Below are 26127 nucleotides of genomic sequence, written 5' to 3' on the forward strand. Positions count from 1 at the left end.
TGTTCGCTGGCTCCTCTGCCGCTGCAGCTGTCTGTGCCGCCGCCTGAGTGCCTGGCTACTTATATAGGACCCCTAATCAGGTAAGCCCCGCCCCCAACTCAGGGCTCAGCCTCTCTCCCAGCACACTCCCTAGCAGCCTTCACACACACACTCACTCACACAAACTCCACAATACAATCCACAAACTAGAAAAACCTGCTCCTCCAACAGAACTCCCACTGAAACTCCCCTGTTAGCAGCTCTGTTCGCTGGCTCCTGTGCCGCTGCAGCTGTCTACGGACAGAGTAAAAGAGAAATAGGGAGAAAATTAAGTCACAGGTTCTAAAGTTAAGCTCAGGTAAGTCATTTCTTCTGCACACAAATGGAAGAGGAACAGATAAGGGGAGAGAAGTTGCTTTCCCTCCCTGCCCCAAAATGCAAGCAGCAGCAAGCTGCCACCAGGATTGGGAGAGGAGGTGAAGATCCTGAAGTCCCTTCTTCACAGCCAGGAGTAGCAATGGCATAGGAAAGGCATCCCCTCTCCTTCTCAGAGCAAGACAGCAGCAAAAAAGGCTGCTTTGGCCAGATGCAACAGCAGGGAGCAGACAGGGAGCTCCAACACTACCACTTCATGCTGGGAAGCAGATGCCTCTAAAATTAGGAATCTTCAATGTGCAGCAGGCACTACTGAGTGCCTTGTGCCTACCAGTAGTGTGGCTGCTCATGAAAGTTAAGCAGGAGTAGGGTTAGAGATTAAGAGGCTCCTTAGGCTGTAAACTCCTTTGAACATGGACCAGCCTTCTGGAACGTTTGCACTACTGTAATCAAGAAACAGCACTGCATTGCTCGTTTCCAGCTACTTCTCTAGCTAGCCAAGCTCTTCAATGGAAAACTTCAGTGTGGTGGAATAGCCTCCCTCCAGATTGGAGAGCGAGAGATCACTATCCTCCCTTTCCTGCTCACCAGACAGGCAGGACAGGAAGTATAAGATAGGGACCTACAGGATCCACGGAAGGAGCCACAGATGAGCCCAGGCTGTGCAGCACCCTGCCTCTGGAGGAGACAGAATCTGGAGAGGAGTTGCCAGCACTGCCATCCACAGTAGACCCTAAGGAGACAGAGGACACTTGGACTACATAACCCATCCCCAGGCTGTGGCTGGAAGTAGCCCAGGGAAACCACTTTAGTCTAGTTTTGTTGCTGGAGCAGGGGTCAGCACGTTGCAGCTGGAATCCCTGCTGACCCAGGGTGGAACACTTTGCCACTGTTAGGGCCCTGGGTTGGGACCCAGTGTAGCTGGATGGGCCTGAGGTCCTCCTACCCCCCTTGCTGCCAACCCCACCCCAGGGGTGGCAGCCTTTGCACCCCTAGGCCAGAAGGCCTGTGCTTGGCTTGTCCCCCATCAGGAGACTGTGAGCCTTAGATTGTGCGCATGCTGGCTGCCTTAGCCAGGAGGCTTAGGCTAATATCTGTCCCCTGCTCTACGCTGCCCAAAGAGCCGAAGCTTTAGACTGTTAGTTACTGCCAGCTTCAGACAGGAGGCTGTGGGCTAAAGACTGCTCATTGCTCTGGCCCACTCAAGAGACTAGAGAACCAAATTGTTACTTGTTGCTTGCCTCTGCTAAGCGACCTCAGAGCTACAAACTTCTTACTGCTTGGCCCCCACCAGTGGAACCCAAGCCCAAGTGCTGTTACCTGACACAGCAAGGCGGAGTGGCCTCCCTCCCCACTTGAGAACAAGGGACCACTTCAAAGAATCTACAGACCTAGCTGAAAATGAGGACTACCACAGCTACCTCCCACCAGCAGTCACTGCTGTAGTCATAGAAAATATAGACATTAGTCAGCCAGCAAGGAAAGGGAAAGAAGCTGTGTACACTCACGATTTTCTTAACTTCCCACAACTGTACTATCATCGAAAGCACCTCCATCAGTGGTGGCTATAGTAGATGTCCTAGTACACTCACATATTGGTGAACTTCTGTGGCCACCTACTCAAGAGTAAAAGTTTTGTCACAAGCCCTAGCAGCTGACCACGAGCCCACTGCTCAAGCCCCACCAGCTACCACTCTGGCAGGGGTTGAAGCCAAAGAAGTCACGGAGGTCCGTTAAAGTCAGGGAATCCGTGACAAAATTATATCCTTATTCATAAGGGATGAATTATACCAGGAAAAACTAATTCTGTAAACAAATGCTGAATGACAACTTTAATATTTCAAGAAAACAGGTAACTAAGTTTGAGAAGTTTATCTAATACCTGTTATCCTGAAAGACCAATACAAAATATGAGTAAACAGCCAGCAAGTATTAATGGCAAAACTTTGATGAGACGTTTAGCATTACTCTTTATCCTGGGCTGCTGACCTCGGACACCACTATTGTGCTTCATCTTTCATATCAGCCTCTGGTAGTAGACGACTAATAAATTTTAGCACTACCACAACAGTAACTGCTGGAAGAGGTTCTCTCCTACTCACCCTAAGAGTCTACAAGCTGCAGCAAAAGCACTTCCCCTCCCCCCCCCAAACACCTGTCTACCTCTGATACTGCTTGGAAAAAGAGATTAGCAGCCAGATTTTTCTCTTCCCCTACCCAGGAAAAAAAAATTATACACTCAGCTAAGAGTGAATTTTAATTCTTTAAATTGGTCAACGTACAACCATAAAAGCACCCTTCATCTAAAAGCACTTTACACACACATCAATCCACCCACCACTGAAATGTCCATATTTGGGATGGAAAACAGCAGCTAATTAAGAGTGCATAGCAATACTATGGCCAAAATATCATCCCTAAAAGTGTGGTTTAATATGTCAAAGAGAAGAACATTTCTATCATGTCCCTTAACTGCACCAACTTCAGAAGTTCCATATCTACTAAAATAATCTCCCTCCCCCCTTCTTCCAGCCTTGGACAGCACAATTCATAAGACTCAAGTCATTTGACAATCAAGTTACCTGCAGGATTCTGATTTGGCATAATTACAGTTGGATGAATTTAAGTTGTGAGGGAAAAAATGTGTTCTTTCTACAAAATTAAGAATATCTTTACTTCATTCAGTTACAACTGAATTCTACCTTTTAAAAGTTGTGTTTGCTGGTAAGTGTTGCCAGAGGCTACAGGTGTGGTGCTCTGCTCTTGTTCGTAGAGGATAACAGTCGGCCGCGTGCGTGTTCCCTCTGTGTGCTGCCCCACTTCTGCGTAGACAGCTGACACAGCAAACCCCGAGAGAACCCCCGAAGACCACAGACTCTAGTAAGGTATGAAGGAACTCGAGCCACGTTTATTGTCAAACAAAGCACAGTAATAAGTTTCCTATAGGATCTACAAGACATACTACAAATATGCGCCCCCCTGGCATGGACACAGCTCAGTCAGTGGCGGGACACTTCACTGCCCCCGAGGCTGGACAAAGATGTGTATTCCGGGACCTATTTTTACACAGTTGCAGGACAGATTACTCATCTCTACTGACATTGAGGTACAGCCCCTTGACTCACTAGGGTGCTGTCTCCCCCTTTGATCATCTTGTTTCAAACAGATCTATTCATCATGCTGTCCTTTTAACTCTGTCTTTAAGAAGCATCTGCCTGTTCCTTGTTATTTCTGTGGAGTGTTCTGACGCCATCTTGGCACAAGTTCCTCTTATTAGCACTTATGTGTGAATGCACCTGCTTCTAGCAGCCTTCTTCTCAACTTCTGTGAGTGAGGCCTGCCTCTGGCTCACAGCCCAGTTTTTGCTTTGTAATGCCTGGAAGTACTTTGGTTCAGGCTTCAGGCCTCAGACTGGGCCTCTGACACAAGAGTTTGTTTCAGGGCCTCATCTTACTACAGTAAGGTAGGGACCAAGCCAAGTTACCATCCTCTAATATAAGCCAATTCTAGATTACAAAAGTGAACTGAACAAGTTTGCCCCATGTTTTTAACAGCCTAACTTCTGAGCTTTGTGTACTCCCAAAATTATGTATTGAATCAGATGATCTGAGGACTGTTCAACCACAATTCTTTAAAAATATTTCAAAACAGATTTAATGCTTTACATAGAAATGAAGCATTCTGATCGGTGCCCAGGATGTACCAGCACTGACTAGTCTCATCTTTTCATACTAGGAAAAAACAAATTTCTTGGAAGAACAGAAATTAAAAATATTTATTTTGAATGGCTGACATCACTTTGCCTTCACATTTGTGGCACGCAGGACAGCAGAGTGCAACCACCAAAGAAATACACAAATTATCGTATTTATCTATGAAACACCTTCCCACTCTGAATAAGAACATGAGTAGACCAGGCAACATGATAGTAACCAGAAGGTGCTAACAGCAAGCTGCTGAACAGCCAAAGAGGCAGAATAAAAAGTATTTTGTTGAAGATTAACTGGCTCAGGGCTGATGGAGTTGGGATAGTGCAGATATTATTTGACTTGTGAATTTATAAAATACCAATTGGAAACTTGTCCAATTTGAGGCTGGTATATCTAGGCTCCTAAAAACAAATAAGCCTCAAATAATCATCTTACCCCTAAGTCCAGCTTTATTCAGGAGGTGAGACTAAACCTTTGGTCATGAAGATAAAGTCCAGGTAGCTATCAAAAAGAATAATCCTCTGTAAATTTAGAGCAATTGTTCCAAGCACACAATCCTATCTCCAAATAAGCATCCCAACAAGCCTGGTAATAACATGCAATAAAAGTTCATCTCAGGAAAATTTTTAAAACAGATTTGTCTGCCCTCAAGGTATGCCAGACTTTCTTCCACAGGATTGCAAAGCCGGCATCCTGAATATTCAATATCATGGAACCCTTGGTAAAAAAAGTTTCCTCTTCATACTGAAACTAGGGAATTTATTTAGAAATAAGTTTGATGCAGACACGAAGATACTACCTTGCAAAACAAGTACGAGGACTTTTACAAAGTGGGGTTTTTATTTACAGAACTGGTGAATTCTGTATTTATGCACCTAACTTAAGTTGCAGGACTTATGCAGTATGAATGAATAAAATGTTACCTATTTCCTATATTTTTTAAAATCCTTCATACATCAACACAATCAATATCAAAATTATAACTTGAAAATGTCCTTAAAATGCTTACATTTGAAACAGTCTCAGTAGCTGTAAACAGAACAGATGGCCTTCAAATTCCTGTTGCAAGAACAATAGGTGAACTCCCACCCCCACCTTATACCTAAATTAAACACAGCTAGCAGCAGGCTCATTCAGGCAAAGCACACTCCATCTTAGCCCTCTTCCCACTTCCCAAGTTCCGCTGGCTCCTCTTAGGCCCACCCTGATCCACTACATCAGTTAAAAGTCACCGAGGAAATGTGTCACTAATACCACAGAGCAACAATAGGCCTTCAAAAGCATAAATATAACCATTTCTGCTACACAAACTTAAGAGCCACTACACACAGTAAATCCAGGCTCCCAGGTTAAAAAACCACCACTGTAATTTACCAAAATATTTTTATACAGCCAATAAAAAGTTATATTTACAATTATGTTTAATTTCCTTTTCCATCTTTTTTTTGGGGGGGAAGATTTGGAGGTGGGAATGATGAGGACATATGGGTGGAGAGATACAATGGTCAGAGATATTACTGTTATTAGCTTCTGCTAACTCCACTGCAAGTAGTGAAACATCGGCTCCCTGCCAACAACTAAACCAAACGAAAACATTCTGGAATTTCAGCCTCCATTTCAGACTGTTCCTTCTCAACAGGCAGTTCAGCTATTTTATGAGCAATGTATATTACAATCAAATACAACATTGAAACATAGGCTCAAACAAATTTCATGTATCTTTATAGCTAAGGTTTCTCTCTCCTTGTTAAACCCTATACAAATATATTTTCTATCAACTCAGATAGCAAATTAAAAACTCCACATACTGCACTGATGTATTTGATTTGAAATCCCAAAAAGCAAGCAACTATATCAAATCTGAAATGCTTTCCTTCCTTATTTGGATCCACACAGCATACTTCAGGGCTTAGGCTGAAATAGGTTGGGGACAGCGTAAATTAACTATATCAATTCAAAGACTGACCTTGCAATCTTAGCAAAGATTTTCTCCAAATTAAACAGATGTTTTGAAATTTGATCAACTTTACTGATACTTAAATCTAGTAATTAAAATCCATCTTGAAGTGCAGTGTATTATCTTGATATTAGTCAGTGTCAATTTTTAACTTGAAATAAGATTCCACATTGGACTCTAGAGAACAATGCATCAGAATTCCTTTCTGTATAGTTGTTTTGATATGTTTCTAACTCTGCACATAGAGAAAATTCAGTTACACTCAACAATCATGTTTAATTTCCTTTTTTACAGCACCATTTGAACTATATATTGCAACACACCCTTTTGTAATGGTCATGTTTACCAATCAGTCTAAGTGATCTTAGTCTACCGGATTAATATTAACAATCAACCCAATCAAAGGACAGTTCATTGTTAGATATGCTTCCACCTACTGGGTACCATATTTACTATTACATCAAGCTCACAGGGTCAGTTTTGATTTTGAAAGTTTATTTCTTAGGATATTTTTAAGGCAATTATTTCAGACCATTTTATTAATACTAGTTAAGATCTAATCCACATTACAGACTAATATTCTAAATCTATTTGGGTTGTGTGGTTGTTTTTTTTTTAAAATTTAAGGGTGCTTTTTATGGAATAAGGTGACTGGAAAAAGCATCCCAATCCAATAAGCTTCCAACATTTTCATTACAGCATCTGAATAAATCTCTTTAAAGTGTTTTACTTTCCTTCTTTGACCAAGACATGCTATAATTCACTCTGGATGGAAATTGCATAATAGTTGACTGACTGTTCTGACTTCTGATTTTAGAGTTGAACCCAAAGCTTGGAAAAATATTTCAGGCCAGAATATTTCTGAAAAGAGGAATGCCTACTGCAGTTTCAACCCCGTCATGCCATATCATTTCCATTTTCAAAATGACCCAGTACCACTTCTTCTTACCCTTTCACCATCCCAATATTAAAAGCTCATTTCCTCCCCTATTGCCCAAAAATGTTTTCTATTCTTTTTTCTGTTTTCCAGTTTGTTCCCTCCCCTGGAATGGGTCTTCCAAATTTTATACCAAGCTGGACAGATCTAACAAACACTTACCCAGTAAGAATTCAAATATGGGTCATAGAAATTTAAGTCAATGTTTAATAAAACGGACTCATTGTTCCACCAAGGAACATATTTATGGACAGGAATAAAATATACATTCTCAGATCAAAATACATCAGAGAATCTTTAGTTTAATTTAAAGTGGTAGTGATGACAATGTAAAAAATTAACAGATTTTTACAAAAAATCACCACTTTCATCCAGCAATATTGGTACATGTCTCAATGAATATAGCTTCTTATAAGATCGGTAATTCTCAACTTTATATAACTCCTTCGAATGCTTCTAATGCCAAAAATTCTTTTGTACCGAATTATCTACAAGGAAGTGTTCCCCTTATAATAGTGGTTTTGAACACAGTCAACAATGAGTTTTCTACTCTATTTCTTGTAAAATGACGTCAAAGTTACCACATGGAATAAGTAAAGTAACCAAGCTTTCCTTACCTTGTTCATTGCTCCAGGTTGTGGCCCTCTTAGTCCGGTCTGTCCTCCCATCTGGGGAGAGCCTTGCTGCAGCGTCTCAGCCAACAAGTTACCAGCATTACCTATTCCTGGATTTGGATATGGCATGTTGGGTCGCCCTCTTCCTGCTCCAATTGAACCGTTCATGACTTGCCCTTGCATCATCCCCTGTCCATTGCCTGCAGCCAGCATCCCAGGATTCATGCCAGCATTCATCCCTGTGTTCATTCCCATGCCCGGCTGATTAACTGGACTATTTACTGCGGGCATCATTCCTGCAGTTGACTGGGCCGAAGGACCTTGATTTGGGCCACTTGTACCCATCCCCATATTTGGAGATGTCAACCCTGCCTGTGCCATGGGGCTTTTAACCATACTGTTTAAGATACCCATTCCAGGACTGTTCTGTTGGGTTTGACTTGCCATGCCTTGGCCTGGTCCCCCAACCCCCATATTGAGGTTTGGAGAACTACCAGCCCGCAGCAGTTCAGACAGCTGCTTATGTTTAGATGCAGCATCTTGTGCCATACCAAGACTGGTTTGCAGCTGATTAATGTCACCACCATTGGTAAGTCCCAAATCTGTGGAGCTGATTAGTTCATCTGGCAAATCGTGTTCCAGATCAAAGAGGGATCCAAAATCTAGAAGAAAAAAAACAAAAAGAAGTTTTTAAAAATTCAGATCAACGAAGGATATCTGAAGAAAGACCCTTGATTATTTTGTTCTGGTTTGGGTCAGATGAATAGCACACCTTCACATGAACTATTTGAGCAATTATTACAGCATCAGCTAGTATTTGAAGTTAGCCAGCTTGTCTTCATGCAGACCACCTCTAAACTTCAAAAACTTTTAGTGAGATTACACCTTTTGTTTCTTTATCATACATGAAAAATGCCTCACTCCCAACTCCACATAAACCAATTTTGCTGGAGGAGCTATTGGATGTCTCAGAGCATGTTTGTGAGCTCTTGAACCATAAGTGTGGGAGTTTTAGATTTTTAACAATGTCCTCTTCCAAAGTGTTTATCACTGAAGTTAAATAGGTTTTAATAATCAAAAAATAAGGTTTTGAATCATTAAAAATCCCTTTCCCTCAGTTTCTCAGCTTTCACTTAACTAAGGCTTTGTCTGTACTATGCACCTTGTAGTGACACAGCAGTGCTACTACAAGGTGCATAGTGTAGCTGCTGTTTGTTAGCAGAAGAGAGCTCTCCCACCAACAAAAAACTTCCACCTCCAACAACTGACAGCAGCTTTGTCGGCAGCAAAGTGCTCCTCCCGACAAAGCACCGTTCACACCGGCACTTTTCATCCGCAAACTTTTGTCTTACAGGGGTGGGAGGTAACACCTCTGAACGACAAAAGTTTTGTTGTTCAGTTGCCAGTGTAAACAAAGCCTAAGTCAGTATTTTTTGGAACAGGCACGACTTGCATTTCTAGCGTAAAAGCAAACAGAAGACTTCCTTTATAAATTATGGAGTTGCTAAAAGGAGATGTCTTTTCCCTTCTTTTGCTGGTCACCTTAAAATATTATCCCAATATTGAGACCCAAAACAAAGTTACAAAATTCAGTCAATCTTCACTGGGTAATGCCCACTATGAGCCTATTTGGCTGCGAAGAGTAGAATTATAAGCAATGTAAACCATTCCTTCCCTATTCAGGAAGAATATGAGAGTGAATGACAGCAGGATCAGGAATCAAACCCATCTCTCCACATGGCTATGCAATGTCACCGCTAAGGTAACAAACTGGCATAGTTTCAGATAGTTTACATGTGCAGATGCTTGGAATGTTATTGGCAAGATACATTACAACAGCCCCAAGTTTTCCTATCTAGGAAGATCACAAATATTTCAGAGATGTGCCATAGGTACTATGCATCTCTTTATCTGTACTGAGTCAGTGATCTGTGTATTATTTTTACAGTGTTAAATATAAAACCAAAAAAGTGTTTCCACAAAAGATCACCTACTATATTATGAATTCATACTATTTTAATGACTAAGGAGCATGCCGCCTAATGTTTACAGTTGGACACTATAGTACATAAAATAGTTAGTGATCAAGTTTAATTTTAAAAACTTTTCTCAAAACAAGTTTCGTTTCATGAATGCTCTATTATAGCAGGTATTTTACTTTACTTTAAGAGACAAATCATTCAAGACTTTGTTAAGACAGCTGACAGTGTTGCCAGTACACTACTTTCACACTATTACAACGCTGGTTAAGGGGAAGTGCCAACTCTACTGAAAGTCAAAGAGAATGACCACAGTAGTCCTCACTAAAATATTAAAATTGAAGATAAAGAATTAGTACCAGAAATAAGAAGCAGGTTAAGTCTAAATTCCATTAGATACTTGCTCAATAGGGATCACAATGATACAGTACCAAGTTGCAAGACCTTAGTATTTGTAGCCTTGGAAGTAAACATTACTTCAGAAATTAAAAATAAATCACCAAAAGCCTTCTGAAAGTTTTGCTGCTGGGGATTAGCAAGAGAAGAGTTAGTTGGGTGGACTAAGATGAAGCAATTTCAGTTCAATTTTAATGCCCCCATCACTGCAGTATCCAAGCACCACAGATAAAACTATAGACCTTCTGGGCAAGAATTTTGCTTCTACTTTGCAACCCTCCCTTATTACTTCGTTAATTGCCGCAGTGAAACGTAAACAGACCTCCTTTAGCCTCCATTATTTGGGGGAAGTTTGTGCAAAGGATAGGCCTTGCATTACACTTCAAAAATGAATCTTTCAACAACAGCTTCCTTTTGACAGTCTTGTAGTTTAGTTACTATCTTACAGATGAAGTTGAGAAGAGGAGAAAATGGGGCCCTTAATTCTGCTAAGCATACAGTTCCCCCCAGAAGGCAGGCCTAAACTTCATATAATTTCACATAAGAAGGAACAGAAAGGACTTCACTTGCTTACTGAGAACTAAACAAATATCAGTGAGTGAAAGGAAACAGCAAGGATTACAATGGAGCAGCATCCTAAAAAGATAGCTGGAGAGCAAGAGAATTGGGAAAGCAATAAAAGGGACATGTGGTACCCTGAAAAGATTAAAAAGCCTGTCAAACCTCCAGAGATTATCAGACTCAGGTTAAGTAGTGTCAGACTAAGAGGATCAGTAAGGAAGGTCAGAAACAAGAGAAAAAAGTGATTCACAAGCTACAGTCCATGGTCCTGCAAAGATGTGGAGAGCCATTCCTGGTGGTTAGCGGAATAAACCTTTGAGAACTAAAGCAGTGAAATTTTGCAAGAGAACATGGTCCATGAATGGTGCATCTTATTAAGTGAGTCACAGAACAAAAATCCAGAAAGTCACTGAATAAGGAAACTCCCAAATATGAACTCTCAACCCCTTCTTCAAAATATGATCAGACATAAATAATTTCCATGGAAAGACTTGTGCAAGAATTTAAGGTATATGCCAATCCTGTAAACTAGCATGAAGTTCTTGTTTTCAGGATTCTAAAGCCACATTTGCTTTTCCTCATTTAAGGAAAAGATCACTTAGCATTTCTCTGAAGAGTTAACAATCCCATGGGTTTCTCCCTTCTATCTCTCCACTTCTAAGTACATAAGAACAGAATTCTAAATTTTAAAGGTTTCTGGTCTCTAAGAAGAACTCTAGCATCCAGAAATGTAAGCCAACCCCTACCCCTCATTGCTTTCAGCAGGGAGAATGCACCAACAAAACAATAAAAAAATGTTTCCTCAAAAGGCAATAAATGAACAGTTACATGCAGAAAAAACAAGAACAAAAATCATACTAGACTGAGGGAAGGTGGCTGGGAAACAATCCTCTTGACATTAAACATTCAGAGATACAGAACTATAAATATTTTCTCTTATCAATCAGGGTGGATAAAAATCAATGATTTTTTTTACATTTGATTTTTTATTTAAATCGGATTTTTTGATAAATGCTTTCTGAGGAAAAACGTATCTAAAGAAAGTTTTAATTAAGATGTCTTTGAGCTATAATGTCTCATCATGGAATAGGGATTATAAATGTAATTCTAGAGTAAGAAAATATATTCATATAACGTTTAAGAAAACGTTTGTAAATGAGTTCCAATATAGTTCATGGATTAGGGACCCAATCTTATGGGGTTCCAGGGGCTTCTGTATAAATTATTTAGATTAATCTTTCTAGCTACCCAATAAAAAAACAACAAGGAGTCCGGTGGCATCTTAAAGACTAATAGATTGTTGGTTTTGCGGATACAGACTAACACGGCCACCCCCTGATACTATCTACCCAGTCTAGAAGATATCAGAGATGCTTAGTTTTGCAGTTCTCAAACTGTGGATGTGTCTCTCCAGGGATAACATGCTAGTTAACAGCAAAAATGTTTTTAAATTAATAAATAATATATAGAAGTGAGAAACAACAGACCTCAACCTTATTGTCCCTTTGCAAATTTCTGTACACAGAGTCAATCCCTTACCTCTTTCTAAAAGTGCAAAGTTTCAAAAAGTTCAATGAATAGAAGATTGTTGGGAGCAGAATAGATCTGGACAAGGAGAAGAAGTATGGAGATAAATGTGAGAAGGGCAGGACAGGGAGTGGAAACAAGTGAAACTGTTTGAGGAGCATATTCCAGACATCTTGAGGTCTGAGTGTAGTAGCCTTTATTGATCTGAGATCTACCATACCATTCTCTCACTAGAAGGGAAAACTTATAATGGCAGCAGGCCATAAAGGAGACCGAGTTTGGGAATATTTTAATGAAGTTCCTTTATCTGGGGGTAAAACAGGCATGCATGCAAAATGTAAACAGTGCAACAAAGAAACGCAAGGCCTGGTTGCCCGAATGAAATATCATGAGAAGTGTTCCTTCTCAGGAGGAAGCTGCGTTGAAGATGATGAAAGGAACAGGTCTGAACATGCAGGATCTTCAGGTTGGTAAACTTTTTTTTTTTATTTCATACTTCTTTCTTAAGGACTACCTGTCTTCCTTCTGGACTATTCTTGAATTCCCATGTTTGAGCAAAAAATATAGATGTTACTCTATAGATGCAGCTGTGATAAAACAAACAGCTGAAATAAGCAGATCTTCCTTCTACAATTTCACCTTTAAAGTAGCACTGACAGTCAGTGAATGCAATGAGTAATACTAAATGGGCAGTATGGTGGTAATAATTAAATAACTGCATTGACTTCTTTTGTTTAGGAGAATCCATCCTCAACATACAGGATTCTGAAGACTATCCACCTTCAAGATCACCATAATTTTCTATAGTTTGAGTTATCTGCCAATAATAGTGTTTCAGTTGCATCATGTATGTCACATAGCCACAGCATATCACCGGTAGCAAAAAGAAAAAAAAAAAAAAATCTCCATCGTCCAGAAACAACCATAGATAATTTTGTGATAAGAACCAGATTACAAAGAGGTACTTGATGAAAAAATTGCCCAGTTTGTTTATGCAACAAACTCTTTTCCATATGATTGAAAACCCACACTTCATTCAGAGTTCAGTCACTAACACCAGGATACAGTCTACTCAACAGTGCAGATGTCGCAGGTAAATTGTTGGATAAAGTATACGAAAGAGAAATTGAGCAGTGTGCAAAAGATCTAGAGAGTAAAATTGTTAACCTGAGTCTTGATGGGTGGAGCAATGTCCCAAAATGATTCTGTTGTATGTGCTTGTGTGACAACAGAAGAAGGGAATGTCTTCCTTATAGAAAGAACTGATACATCAGGAAATGCACACAGCACATCATAATTACAAGCAGCAGCAGGAAAAGCTATAACAAATGGTGAAAAAAAATTCAACTGTCCAGTGCGTAGCTTGGTCACAGACAATTCTGCAAATGTACCCAAGATGAGAAGAAATTTAGAAGACAGTCCCAAACTAATAAGATACCTTTGCAGTGCTCATTCAATGCACCTTCTAACCAAAGACTTCAGTGTTCAGAGAATGCTGAAATGCAAAGTACTTCTGTAACAACCACTTTGCAGTAGCTGCTCTAAAAAAGTGGGAGGAACCAAGCTAACTCTCCCACAAGAAGTGCGATGGAACTCAGTAGGTGTTTTGAGCACTAAATCAAGAACTGGCCTAATCTGATGACAGTTTGTTAACAGAATCCTGAAAAAAATAGATAGCACTGTCACAGCCAAAGTTCTCAACACTGGGCTTAAAAGAAATGTTGAACACGTGCTGAGTACCCTGAAGCCTATGTCTGTAGCCCTGAACAAAATGTAGGGAAATTGCTGTTGTATTGCTGATGCTGTTGAAATTTGGAAGGAACCGAGTGAGATCTTAAAAAGAGAAATATGCAATGACAGAGTTAAATTACAAGCACTAAAAAACACAAATGGGATAAGCACTATCTCCAGCTCATTTTCTTGCAAATATTCCCAATACTCGGTACCGGGCCAAACTTTAACTGCTAAAGAAGAAGAGTTGGCTATGACATGGACATTAAGCAATCATCCCTCCATAATGCCAACTATAACAAACATCAGAGCTAAGGATGAACCATTCAATAAATATATGTTTGCTGATGATGTATTAAAGAAAGTTACACCAGTGAACTGGTGGAAGTCACTTAAGCACTTGGATTCAGAGACTCTGGAAGTGATAATCTCACTTTTAACAGTAGTAGCTTCTTCTGTTGGTGTAGAAAGAATATTTTCTTCCTTTGAACTAATTCATTCCAAACTGAGAAATTGTTTGGGACTTGAAAAAGCAGGAAAGCTTGTTTTTCTTTTCCAGATTATGAATAAACAAGAAAATGAGGGTGAAGACAACAGTTAGCTGCAGAAGCCAATATTTTAAGTTTCTCATGTTGACCTGGCTGACACAATCTAATTTGTGAGGGGGTTTGTTTTTTTAATATTTCATTAACTACTTTAGTAAAAAACATTTTAACAAAAACAAACCTGATTTTAAAAAACTGGAATGTTCAAATACAAAAATTCATATGCTTGTTTTGTTAAAATATTGCATGTTTGCTGTTGAAGAAAAATATCCAGAATACATAATGTTTTAGTTAAATAAAACAATTTCAATGTCTGTCTGGTGATGCTCTCCTCCTAACACAGCATGGCAAGAAAATCCTCCACATATTAATGATTAACCTGTTGAACTGGAGATAAGTCACTGGGAGGTGAACTCATATCTGCTTCAACTACCAAATGATCATTCATTTTCTGATATAGCTGTAAAACTCATGACAAGTTTTCAAAATAAATCACTGTTTAACAAAGTGTTGTGTACCTTCTAAAAATGAAACCTTCATTTATCTCTGAGCTGTGAAGAATATGTATTGAGGTTGTAACAACCAACAAGAATGCACTGTTATGTAGAAGTCCATGATTAAATCGAGTCTTCCTGACTAGTGATTTAAATCAATCTGATTTGAATGAAATCCACCCTGAAAGATATCATTTGCCAAGATTCTCACTTCTGAAGAGTACAAAATGGTTGTCTCAGGAGAACAGAAAATTAACCAAAAAATGAGGTGAACTTGAGCAAGGATAACTGTATTTTGTTTTGTTTTTAATGACAGGTAAAGTCAAATTGAAACCCAAATCTACAAAGTCTTTTATAGCCAAAGGATAGGAAACAAACACCAAACAACATTCAAACTGTAGGATTTTCCTTTCAAAGTCCACCAAACTAGTAGTCTGAAGACCAGCGATGAGTTTGTGTTCCCACATTTTACAGGCAGATCCCGTTGGACTGAGGGATCAAAATATGAACAGCCTCAGGAAATTTTATTTCAGCAGTACTGCTTTGTGTGTACTTATGCACATGACAGAGTCACGGCTCATTTCATATTCATATTTATTTGCAGATAATATGCATCTTGAGGCAGACTGTGGAGGCTGCTTTGGCTCTGACCAAATCAGCACTGGCATGGCTCGGCCACTGACCAGCTAATCAAGAACCTGGTGTCAAAACTCAGGAAGAGGAGTCGGCTTTCCAACACATTGAGTCTTCTGCAACCTAACTATCTTTCACTCAGAGTGCACCAAAGAAGATTTGACCAAAGTAGAGGAGTATGCAGACATCTGATCATGAAGGTAATGATTTGTGGTCTCTAGAGACATCATGGCACCCTCCAAAATACCGAAGAGTTACTGCATGGTGGAAATAGGCACTCTGCTTAAAGCTTGGAAGTAAAGCACAGAAGTCACCAATAGCCAGGAAGCAATCTGCAGTGTTAGGGTGGTTCAAAAGGATCTTACATTAGGTTAATCTGGGGATCCATTAATACCCTGGGTTCACAGGTAGAGTGAAGATGTAGAGAAGAGGGAATGTTTCACCCTAAGTATCTGACGATGGGTTACTGAGACAAATGACCTATTTTTAATTAGACCATATCCAAAAGGTTACCCACAAAAATAGAATTAGCATGGAATAGCTTCAAGGTGCAAAGATGATATGCAACAGTTCTCTTATGAACTGCGCCAACAGCAGATACTTCTGTTATGTTCAAAGGTCCCTTTGTCAGCTACTGCCCATGCAACCACAGAACTCATCTGTGAAAGAAAACACCCCGAGAAATGTTACCCTATCAGGAACCACATCATGAGCAAAGTACAGACTGAACAAGTTGCTTCAATCCTATAGTCTTTCACAGACAGAATACGGACAAAACCATAACCCTCATAAGCCAACAATGGCCAGTTTGTGTCATCACTCAATTCCCTCATGTGTTCTCTTGCCTTATGGGACACAACAGCCCTAACCTCTCCCCCATGCTGCCAGCTATTAACACACCTCTCTTTACAGCAGCCACAGCTTTCCTGCACTAGCTTGAGTACACAGTCTTCTCCTATCTTGGTCCATTATTAATATGTGGATGTTTACTGACACCACCAAGAACTTGCACTGCTAGGGCTCATCTTAAAACTTCCTTATTTCCAATAAGTTGAGATCTATCTGCACACCATGAGATACACGTATTAACTCAAGTCAGATGAAGCCTTCTGACCTTACAATGGGATGGTAGTTATTCCCTGCTGGCACTAAGCAAAGTATAGACCAGTTGGTCTCAGTCATGCATTGAATGTAGTGCTCTTTTACTTTCATACTGTGTGAGCCATCTCTTCTGGGGACCCTGGCTATCCTGTGTTAACACAGGATCATTTTGGTACTGCATGGGTTTTATGAGTTTTCCACCAGCCTGCAGCACGTCCAGGCATTCAGCCTGGGAGTAGTTTTCCTCCTACCAGTCATTTGGAGACTCACCTGACATCTACCTGGCCTAATTCAGACATTACTGTAACACTGTTGCAAAAAAAGCAAACAACATCCTGGGATCTACTAGCAGAAGTATTGTAAGCAAGACACAAGTAGTAATTCTTCCGCTCTACTCCACGCTGATTAGGCCTCAGCTGGAGTATAGTGTCCAGTTCTGGGCACCACATTTCAGGAAAGATGTGGTGGACAAATTGGAGAAAGTCCAGAGAAGATCAACAAAAATGATTAAGACCATAGACATAAACATGACCTATGAGGGAAGATTGAAAAAACTGGGTTTGTTTAGTCTGGAGAAGAGAAGATTGAGAGGGGACATAAGTTTTCAAATATATAAAAGGCTGTTACAAGGAGGGAGAAAAATTGTTCTTAACCTCTGAGGATAGGACAAGGAGAAATGGACTTAAATTGCAGCAAAGGTGCTTTAGGTTGGACATGAGGAAAAACTTCATAACTGTCAGGATGGTTAATCTCCATCATTGCGGATTTTTAAGAGCAGGTTATTACTTAATCCTGCCTTGAGTGCAGGGGACTGGACTAGATGACCTCTGAGGTTCCTTCCAGTTCTATGATTCCTAATCAAGATCCTGAAGGTGAATTTGACCTTTAACATGCCAGGAGCTCAGTGCCCTAGCATCTCAAAGGTGTCCTATTTAAGGTGGAAAACAGTATCTCTAACATTATTTACATTGCATAATGCCTAGGAGTCCCAGTGAGGGACCAGGACCACATTGAAAAAGGCACTTTACAAACAGAAAGCAAAAAATGGTCCCCATCACAAGAGTTTACATTCTAAGCAACATATATCCTTACCGATTACAGAGCAGAGAAGCGAACTTGCAAATGGGCTTAAGGCACTCAATGCTAGTCCCTCTTTCATGTTTTCTGGCTCAGGCGAATCTCAGTCAGATTAGAAAACTGGAGGAAGTTCTCCTCACTGAATTAAGATTAGTCTTACTTGTTTCTGAAAGTATATTAACAGGTCTTTCTACCAAGTTTCTGGGTGGTTAGATTCTAACAGTAGAGGGAGAAATAATCCCAATTTTTTGGGAACCTGCTCCAGAGGCCTCCAGATACCTCAGGAGGTTTTTGACCTCATTGCCTAAATGTGTTCTGCAGATGGGAACAATGGTCTCAAAGTAGTTAATCCTCAAAGAATAGGTGTTTAATTGAAATGACAGTGTCTTGTATGTACAGAAATGCCTGAAGGATCTTGGCAGAGAAGCTGTGTAAGATGACAGAACATGCAAGGTAAGCCTTGAGGTAGATTCTTATAGCAGGCAAGACAGAGCCTTGGGACTCCAGTCTAGATTCCTCTTTACAGCACTGCAATGGGAAGAGAGATTAATCAAAGTGGGACTTCAAAGAATAATCATCCTTCTGAACAATCCATCAGCAGCCCTGATATGCATCAGTAAAACAGACTATATACATCAGAAAGAGCTATTCTAAAATGAATTAACGAGTGGACAGGACTTGGTACCAGAGCTTCGCTCTGCTTTGTCCAATAGATACTTCAAGCAGCACTGTCTTGTACTTGGCACAGTCTTCCACATCAGACAAAACTATCGACAAGCGCTCAGTATTCCATGCAAAATGCCTCATTAGGACTCCAACCCTAGAGCCCAGCAAGCATTAACAGCTGCATCTCAAAGCTTTATCATCAACACTGACTGCTGGGTGTCACACAATGCAGGCTACTGCATAAGAAACTTGGCATCTCTTTTGTACTTTCAGGCAGAAGCAATGGCCGTGAAATGGTGAGATCAAGATACTTTATGCAGAGAGACCTGAAAGTTATCCAAAACAAGGCTTAGAAGCAAGAAAGAAAACCAACCCACAGGACACAACTAAGCACTGCAGTGTAACCAGCTATTTGGGTTCACAGTTAAGCAGCTACACTGGGGATCCAAGAATGGAGGCTCATGACCTAAAGTACCCTACAAAAAGATAAACTAAGACGACAATAAGCCAAGGATCCTCACAAGGCAAAACATTTAGATGTCCTGAACAACTTAGTTCAATACCCTGAAATACAGATAAAGTGTCAAATAAAGCTAAGGAGGAGGTAAAACAAAGTACTACCAACACGCTCTGAAAGTTGCAATATTAGAGCCAAAAGGTCTCCTGATGGGGAGACAAAATGACTCTTCCAAGGAGAGATGTGACATAGAAAGAACCTCAGCCAGGGAGAGACTGAAGTAAAAAGGAAAACTGAAGCAACAAGAAATTGAACTGCAGTGAAGAGTCACTACTTTAGTTGAAGCAGCAAAGCTCCTGTGGGGAGTCCATCACTGACTGATCAAGGAAAGGACTGGAAATTTCAGATGGCAGCCATCAGAAGAGGTTCAGGTGCAGTGTGACTTCCAGTAGATGCTCTGCTGTTCTTTGGGGACAACCACCACCACCAACAACCTTTAACACTTGCAGAGTTCCACCACCCTGTTCTGTCTAGGAAACATTCGGGAGTGAGGATTCTAACAAATGATATTTAGAGAAGGTCAGATTTATTTGCCCTTAATGGGGTTTATGACAGATTCCAATAGCATTTTCATTGTAAACCCTTCTGAAGCAACAATCCCCTTCAAGGTGAAATTTAGTGAAGTTTTTTTCCTACTTTTTTTAAAAACTGTGGAGCCATTTTTAATTAGAGGGCAACCAGGTATTAATTATACCACTGCTGTATTCAGACAGAATCCAGTAATTTGATTTACAATCAAATAAAGGCAGAAATTCAAACAAGACCTAAAAAAGTACAAGATTCAGATTCAGAGCCACAAAAGCTATTGAGTTCAGGTACACAAACCACACAACATCCTAGGATGTTAGTCCCTAAACAACGAGAAGTAACTTCACCTCTTTGTGCCTAGAATACGAAAGTTTGATCCAAAGCTGCAATTTTTCCCTGTATCTGTTTCAGGAAGCTTTAACTTTTTTGCTTTAATGCATCATTTGTCTTTTGGAAACCCCAAGAGCTTCTGGCATTAGGTTTTTAATTCTCCTTACTGTAAGAATTGTGATTTTTGCTTCCCCTCACCACATCACACCCCAAAGACCCCACTGTAATGCAGTATTCATGTGCATTCTGCCTCAAGGAACTCAAAAGGAAAATAAGATGCCTGAATTCAAAGTTTGGGACTGCAAGCAAAACCCTACCCAACAGTTGTGCCTAACCAGAACAACTTTTCAATACCTCACATTAGAGTAAACAGAATCACTGTAAGTTTGCAAAATAGAAGCCTATAAGTCATTTTAGGAGTGTAAACCAAGCATTTCAGACAGAGGCTCGTAGCAGCAACCCAAAGTTTCTTAGTGAAAATGTCCAGTGCAGTAGCAGACGTACATATTACCTCATCTACCAGTTTTCTGGTTTGCTTGTTTGTTTGTGGGGTTGGGCTTTTTTTGGGAGGGAGGAGAATTGTCACACATTTGATATAATTAATTTGCAAAGGGAAAGATGACAAGTAAATGTTATAAAAGGCCATTTATTGCCCTAGCCCAATCTGAAAATTTATCTTGGGGTGCTCACTCTTTGTGCAAATTCATACACTGTGTAATTGTATACACCCCACATTCACCGCACAACTCTTCCTCAAAAGAAAACATTCCATTTTGCTCAGAACAGTGATCTGAAAGTTCACTCAGGGCCTGATCCAAAGCCCTCTGAAGTCAACAGAAGGACTCTGATTTCAAAATGGGCTTTGGATCAGTACCACAATCAAGAGCACTAAAACTACTGAGCCATTTGATTCAAAGAGGTTGTAACCCAGTTTCCATCCTGTTTTTATTCTGGATTTGAGATCTGGAGAACTTTACTACTGTAACATTAAACTGATTAATATGTTAAAGATGTTATTAATTAGTCACTAAAATATTTTGAAATAAAATGTTAAGGTTTATAAATGATCGAGAGTGCTTTTCACCAACATGAGCTAGGGAGACATAAGCTCATTCACCATTCTGAAAGCTATTAACAATAACTTAAGGGGAAAGTTAAAAAAGTTATCTGAGTAAACCAGATTTAAAAATACACAATGCAAAGTCTCTAATTAGTTTTGTTCAGTGACTACTGGCCCAAGTTATAAACAACATGAGGGGCCTTGGACATTAATAGTTAATAATGGCCAAAATATACCACAGTAAGAGCCTAGCTTAACATCAACTAAAACATTTTGTTAATCAACTTATTGCTTAGTACAGGGATCAGCAACCTTTCAGAAGTCATGTGCCAAGTCTTCATTTATTCACTCTATTTTAAGGTGTCGCGTGCCAGTAATACATTTTAACGTTTTTAGAAGGTCTCTTTCTATAAGTCTATAATATATAACTAAACTATTGTTGTATGTAAAGTAAATAAGATTTTTTAAATGTTTAAGAAGCTTCATTTAAAATTAAATTAAAATGCAGATCTCCCCGGACTGGTGGCCAGGACCCAGACAGTGTGAGTGCCACTGAAAATCAGCTTGCGTGCTGCCTTCGGCACCCGTGCCATAGGTTGCCTACCCCTGGCCTAGTACATTTCTCAGCCAAGGATGCGCCACCTATATATAGCACAGACTTTGTAAAGCTAGACTGATTCAAAATAATAGTCTAAAAAATATATAAGCTTCAGACAGGAATTTCATTTGTACAGTTTTGACACCAGCTTTAAAGTATAGCAGTTTTCAAATATGTTAAGTTTTACCGAAGAGTCTCAATTTTCTGAGCACTATGGGCCCTAGTACAAGCTGAAATTAGAGGCGAATGAGCCTATTTTAGCATACTAACATTGTGGACCGCCAGAAGAAAGCACAATAAAGCAACCATTCACTATTATGCCATAGATGCATTTTCTACCTGGAATACCAAAAAAAGTCAGTAGCCCTGCAATACTTTGCGACCTTTGGTTTAAGTAGTCTACAGCTTATATGCAAGGTACTCTAGCTTACTAGGACAGCCCACCTATTCACCCCATCCTTACAATCTACAAAGAGAAAAACTAAGTCAGTGGCTTGGGTTGAAAACATTAATCTATAGCAGGGATCAGCAATCTTTGGCATGCAGCCTATCAGGGTAATCCGCTGGCAAGCCGCAAGACATTATGTTTACATTGACCGTTCACAGGCACGGCTCCCCACAGCTCTCAGTGGCTGCGGTTCACCATTCCCAGCCAATGGCAGCTGCAGGAAGCGGCGCAGGCTGCAGGGATGTGCTGGCTGCCATTTCCCACAGCTCCCAACGGCTGGGAACAGCGAACTGCTGCCACAGGGAGCTGCAGGGGACTGTGCCTCCGGACGGTCAACATAAACACGACTCGCGGTCTGCCAGTGGATTACCCTGATGGGCCGCATGCCAAAGATTGCCGACCCCAATCTATAGTCACTATACATTTTAGAAATTCCTCTAAGAGAATCACCATGGCTCACTCTCGCTCATGCTTCCCAGCAACATCAGCAGAGACTTGTAACTGATGTGGTCCTGAACTTCAGCATCCTGTTGAAAAAATCCTAAATAGAGGAAGAGTGCTAATATAGGCACGGTTTTGCACTGGTGTTGTGAAAAAGGACAGGAGGACAAAAGAGAAAATCTTCTCTTGCCATTCTACCTCACACCAGCAGTGGTGAATCACCTATACTACTGTTGCTCCTGCACACAGCATTTTCACAACAGAAGTGGAGAGAATCTAACTAGTGTCACATCAATTCCACATCTCTGCTGATGCAAGTGTAGCTGAAAACTACACACCTGGCTGAGTCACCCATTACAATTCCCCCATCTAAAAATGAGAGCTGTTCATAATTCTTGGAAAAATGAAGTTCCAACATTTTCTTTTAAAAAAAATCCTACAACAAAAGCTATCTGAAGACAGTTATTTGTATATGACAAAGTAAAGCCTTCAAAATACATAGAAAAGTTAAATGACATTTGTCATTTTGTGCTGTGATTCATATAACAATGTAATATCAGGAAACATGCTTTAAGAAAGAAATATCGGATCATGCCCAGGGACGCTGCTTTACCGCTTAGCAAATAAACCATAGTTATTTTATACACAGGAACCTTTTACATCTTGCTTGTCAGATTCATGTATCCAAATTCAGTGGGATCACGATGTTTTGCATGTCACTGAATCCAACCATATGCAGAGACAGATGTATTTTACTTCAACCTGCTGCTACAGTTTTGGTAAAGCCTGAGAAGCCAAATCCTTGGAGACCCATATAAGTAGTTTAAGCTGACAGGTAAACAAATCAGCAAAATTACTTAGTTTGTCGTTTAGATTTGTTATCTGACTTTGGTCTCAATCTCCACAGAGGGGCACTGGTTAACGTGCAGAGAATGGTTAAAGTAAGATCATTACATCAATAGAGCATGCACTGGAAGACTGTCCCACTGAAGCATGAAGGCAAGTCATGGAGGAGAGACTAGAGACAACCAACCAAAGGTAGGGGAAAAAAACTTGCAATGGATATACTTATAAGTCCCATTAAATCCACTGGCAGAGAAAGACTGTTGTACACTTTGGATATAGCAATCCATAGAAAAGAGCCAGAATTCTTCCAGTAATATGCTTAATCTTCCCCACCACTACACAACCCATAAGCATTAGTAAAAAAAAGTCTCAACACAAGTGTTTTAACAAAGAATTGATTAAGGATCTGAACTTATGGCTCCTTTTACACAGAGTTAAGGATTCAGCCTGAAATAGATCATTTAACAAGAGACCATCTCAACAGCATTTACTTAAAATTAACTAGGTTTTGCTGGAATCAAGCATCTAAAATTCCTGAATTCAGCAGCAAGGTTTTCTCCTGAAATTTCAGACATCCATTTGTTAATTGCTATTTCCTTTTAAGTAGTACACACCCTCTTCTGATCTCAGGTGTTTACACTGTACAATGCCCAGGACTTAGTTTTTACTTGTAGTTTGCATAATACACACACAATTTATATTTCCATAGAGCTTTACTTGTGTATAAATTTTAAATTTTAAAATATTAAAATTTAAAAAATGTGTAGAACACTGCAATTTTACATATGCAATTCAGTGAGTGTAGGAAAGAAAAATAGTTATAGGTATCATAAGATTAGGAATGGAATGCAAGGTTGTGAAGTCTGATTTTGGTCATTGATTTTTGAATCAACCACCAATCAAATATCAAGTTATTGTTCTTCTGAAAAATCTTATTCTAACCACAGGGTTCTTGACAGTCCACTTGACTACAGACTAAAAATTATTTCAGTTCCCTCACATCAATTATTTAGTGTCAATTAAAATAATAATTGCCAACTGTAACAATACAGTATTACTACATTATTTTCTACCTGTCCAACCCCCAAATTAAGGGTTCTCTGTTTCTCTTATAACAACTGACACCATTAACACTTCAAAAAACAAAAACAGTGAAGAGCAAAAAAAAACCTAGAACTGAGTCTCACCAGGAAAGGTAATAAACCTCATTTTTAAATAATTTCTAATATTTAAATATATGTAATCATTTCAAGTCTTTTTTTTTAAATTACGTCTCTAATTTTTCCTGGTACCAGAACAAGCAAAATGAGTGAAAAATACATTTAAGTTATAAAAATAAAGATTTCCAAGTGACTTCTTGACAGTTGCCTACAGTGTGGTTGCTGATGGACAGTATTTCATAGTAAAGGGAGTGTGAAGATGTGCGACTTTGTGATAGGGCACAGGAACATGAGTCAAGAGACCCAAGTTCTCTTCCTGGCTCTGCCACTTACCTGTTACATGGTCACAAACAAGTCACTTCACCTCTCCATGCCTCTGTCCTCTCTCCCTACCCTTTGCCTATCTTGTCTATTGAGACTGTAAGCTCTTCAGAGGAGGACTATAACTTACTACAAGTCTGTACAATGTCTATCACAGTCATTTGCACAACTGTAATTAATACAAGTCAAAATAGTTTTATATGCTATAATACAAAAACTTTCTAAGTTATCTGATTATACAATTAAAGAGGCAGTAAATGAAAATAAGGTGAACTGCACAGACTCACTCACCCAAGTTTCAGAGAGAGAAAGAGCACATGTAAAGTTGAAAGGGAGGGGAACTCAGAAGTAAGATCTGATTGCTGTGCAAGAAAGGGGCCAGGAGTCATACCTGAAAGGAGAGAAGGCTAGAAAGAAAAAAAGGTGAGGTCAAACAAATGGAGAGAAACTCCAAGAGGAAGCCTGAAAACTGGGTAGAGACTTTGTATCATTCTCTGAAATAGATAGGGAGCCAGATTAAAATTTGAGGTGAGGTGTTTCTAATGAAGAAACAACTCTCCGTATTTTAAAAACCAATGAAAATTACATCTTCTATACAAAGAATTATAGTAAACCAGATGACAAAAAGATGAGAATACAAATCATTTTTATAAGAGGAGCAAGTCCTGAAGGTTTTCACTACAACAGAGAAACGTATACACCAGAGGTTGGCAACCTTTCAGAAGTGGTGTGCCAAGTCTTCATTTATTCACTCTAATTTAAGGTTTTGCCTGCCAGTAACACCTTTTAATGTTTTTAGAAGGTCTGTTTCTCTAAGTCTCTAATATATAACTAAACTATTGTTGTATGTAAAGTAAATAAGGTTTCTAAAATGTATAAGAAGATTCATTTAAAATTAAATTAAAATGCAGATCTCCCCAGACTGGTGGCAAGGACCCGGGCACTGTGAGTGCTACTGAAAATCAGCTCACGTCAGCACACGTGCCATAGGCTGCCTACCCCTGGTATACACCTTGGGTATGAGGGATGCAGAAGAATTAAGGGTCAAGATGAGAACAAAATCAAGATTTATAAAAAATGGATACCAAGTAGAAGGGAGATTAAGAGGATGTACATTTGGCTTGATGGGCTGCTGTTAAATCAATAGAATCTGATTTTTGGATACACCTAGCTGAAGGATGCTAAATTCTACACTACAAATATACATACAGATCTCTTCTACCACAAATCTGTATATTAACGGTTATCTCAGGAAATGATGGAGTTGTTTAATATTTTACAACTTACATTTCAAACAATATTTTTATATCCAACAACCAAAAGATATTGCACTGTCTACTACAATGTTATGACATTTATCAAGGAATACAAAGTTCAGGATATCCTTTCCAAATACATAACACCATTTAACACACCTGATTAATGGAAGGAGGTCTTGCCCAAAATGAACTTAAAAAAATATTTGGTATTTTTGAAGACTATTTGGGATGCCAAATTTACATAAAGCACTTGTCAAACATTTCATTACAGTATTAAGGAAAAAGAATATAGTAGACTTTTAGTCCAAAGCCTAGATTACACTGAGAAAAGGTTACT

General features: G+C 39.5%; 1 protein-coding gene across 4 annotated transcripts in view; it reads right to left on the bottom strand.

Annotated features, from left to right (window-relative positions):
- EP300 (EP300 lysine acetyltransferase) overlaps positions 1-26127 on the bottom strand; it is a 129278-nt gene that overhangs the window by 97633 nt on the left and 5518 nt on the right. For all 4 annotated transcript variants that reach the window (XM_075067968.1, XM_075067960.1, XM_032787674.2 and 1 more), the window contains exon 2: positions 7576-8234. In XM_075067968.1, the coding sequence (XP_074924069.1) occupies positions 7576-8234 (659 nt within the window). The remainder of the gene's footprint in view (positions 1-7575; positions 8235-26127) is intronic.

This window comes from Chelonoidis abingdonii, chromosome 1 (genome assembly GCF_003597395.2).
Source record: "Chelonoidis abingdonii isolate Lonesome George chromosome 1, CheloAbing_2.0, whole genome shotgun sequence".
NCBI lineage: Eukaryota > Metazoa > Chordata > Testudines > Testudinidae > Chelonoidis > Chelonoidis abingdonii.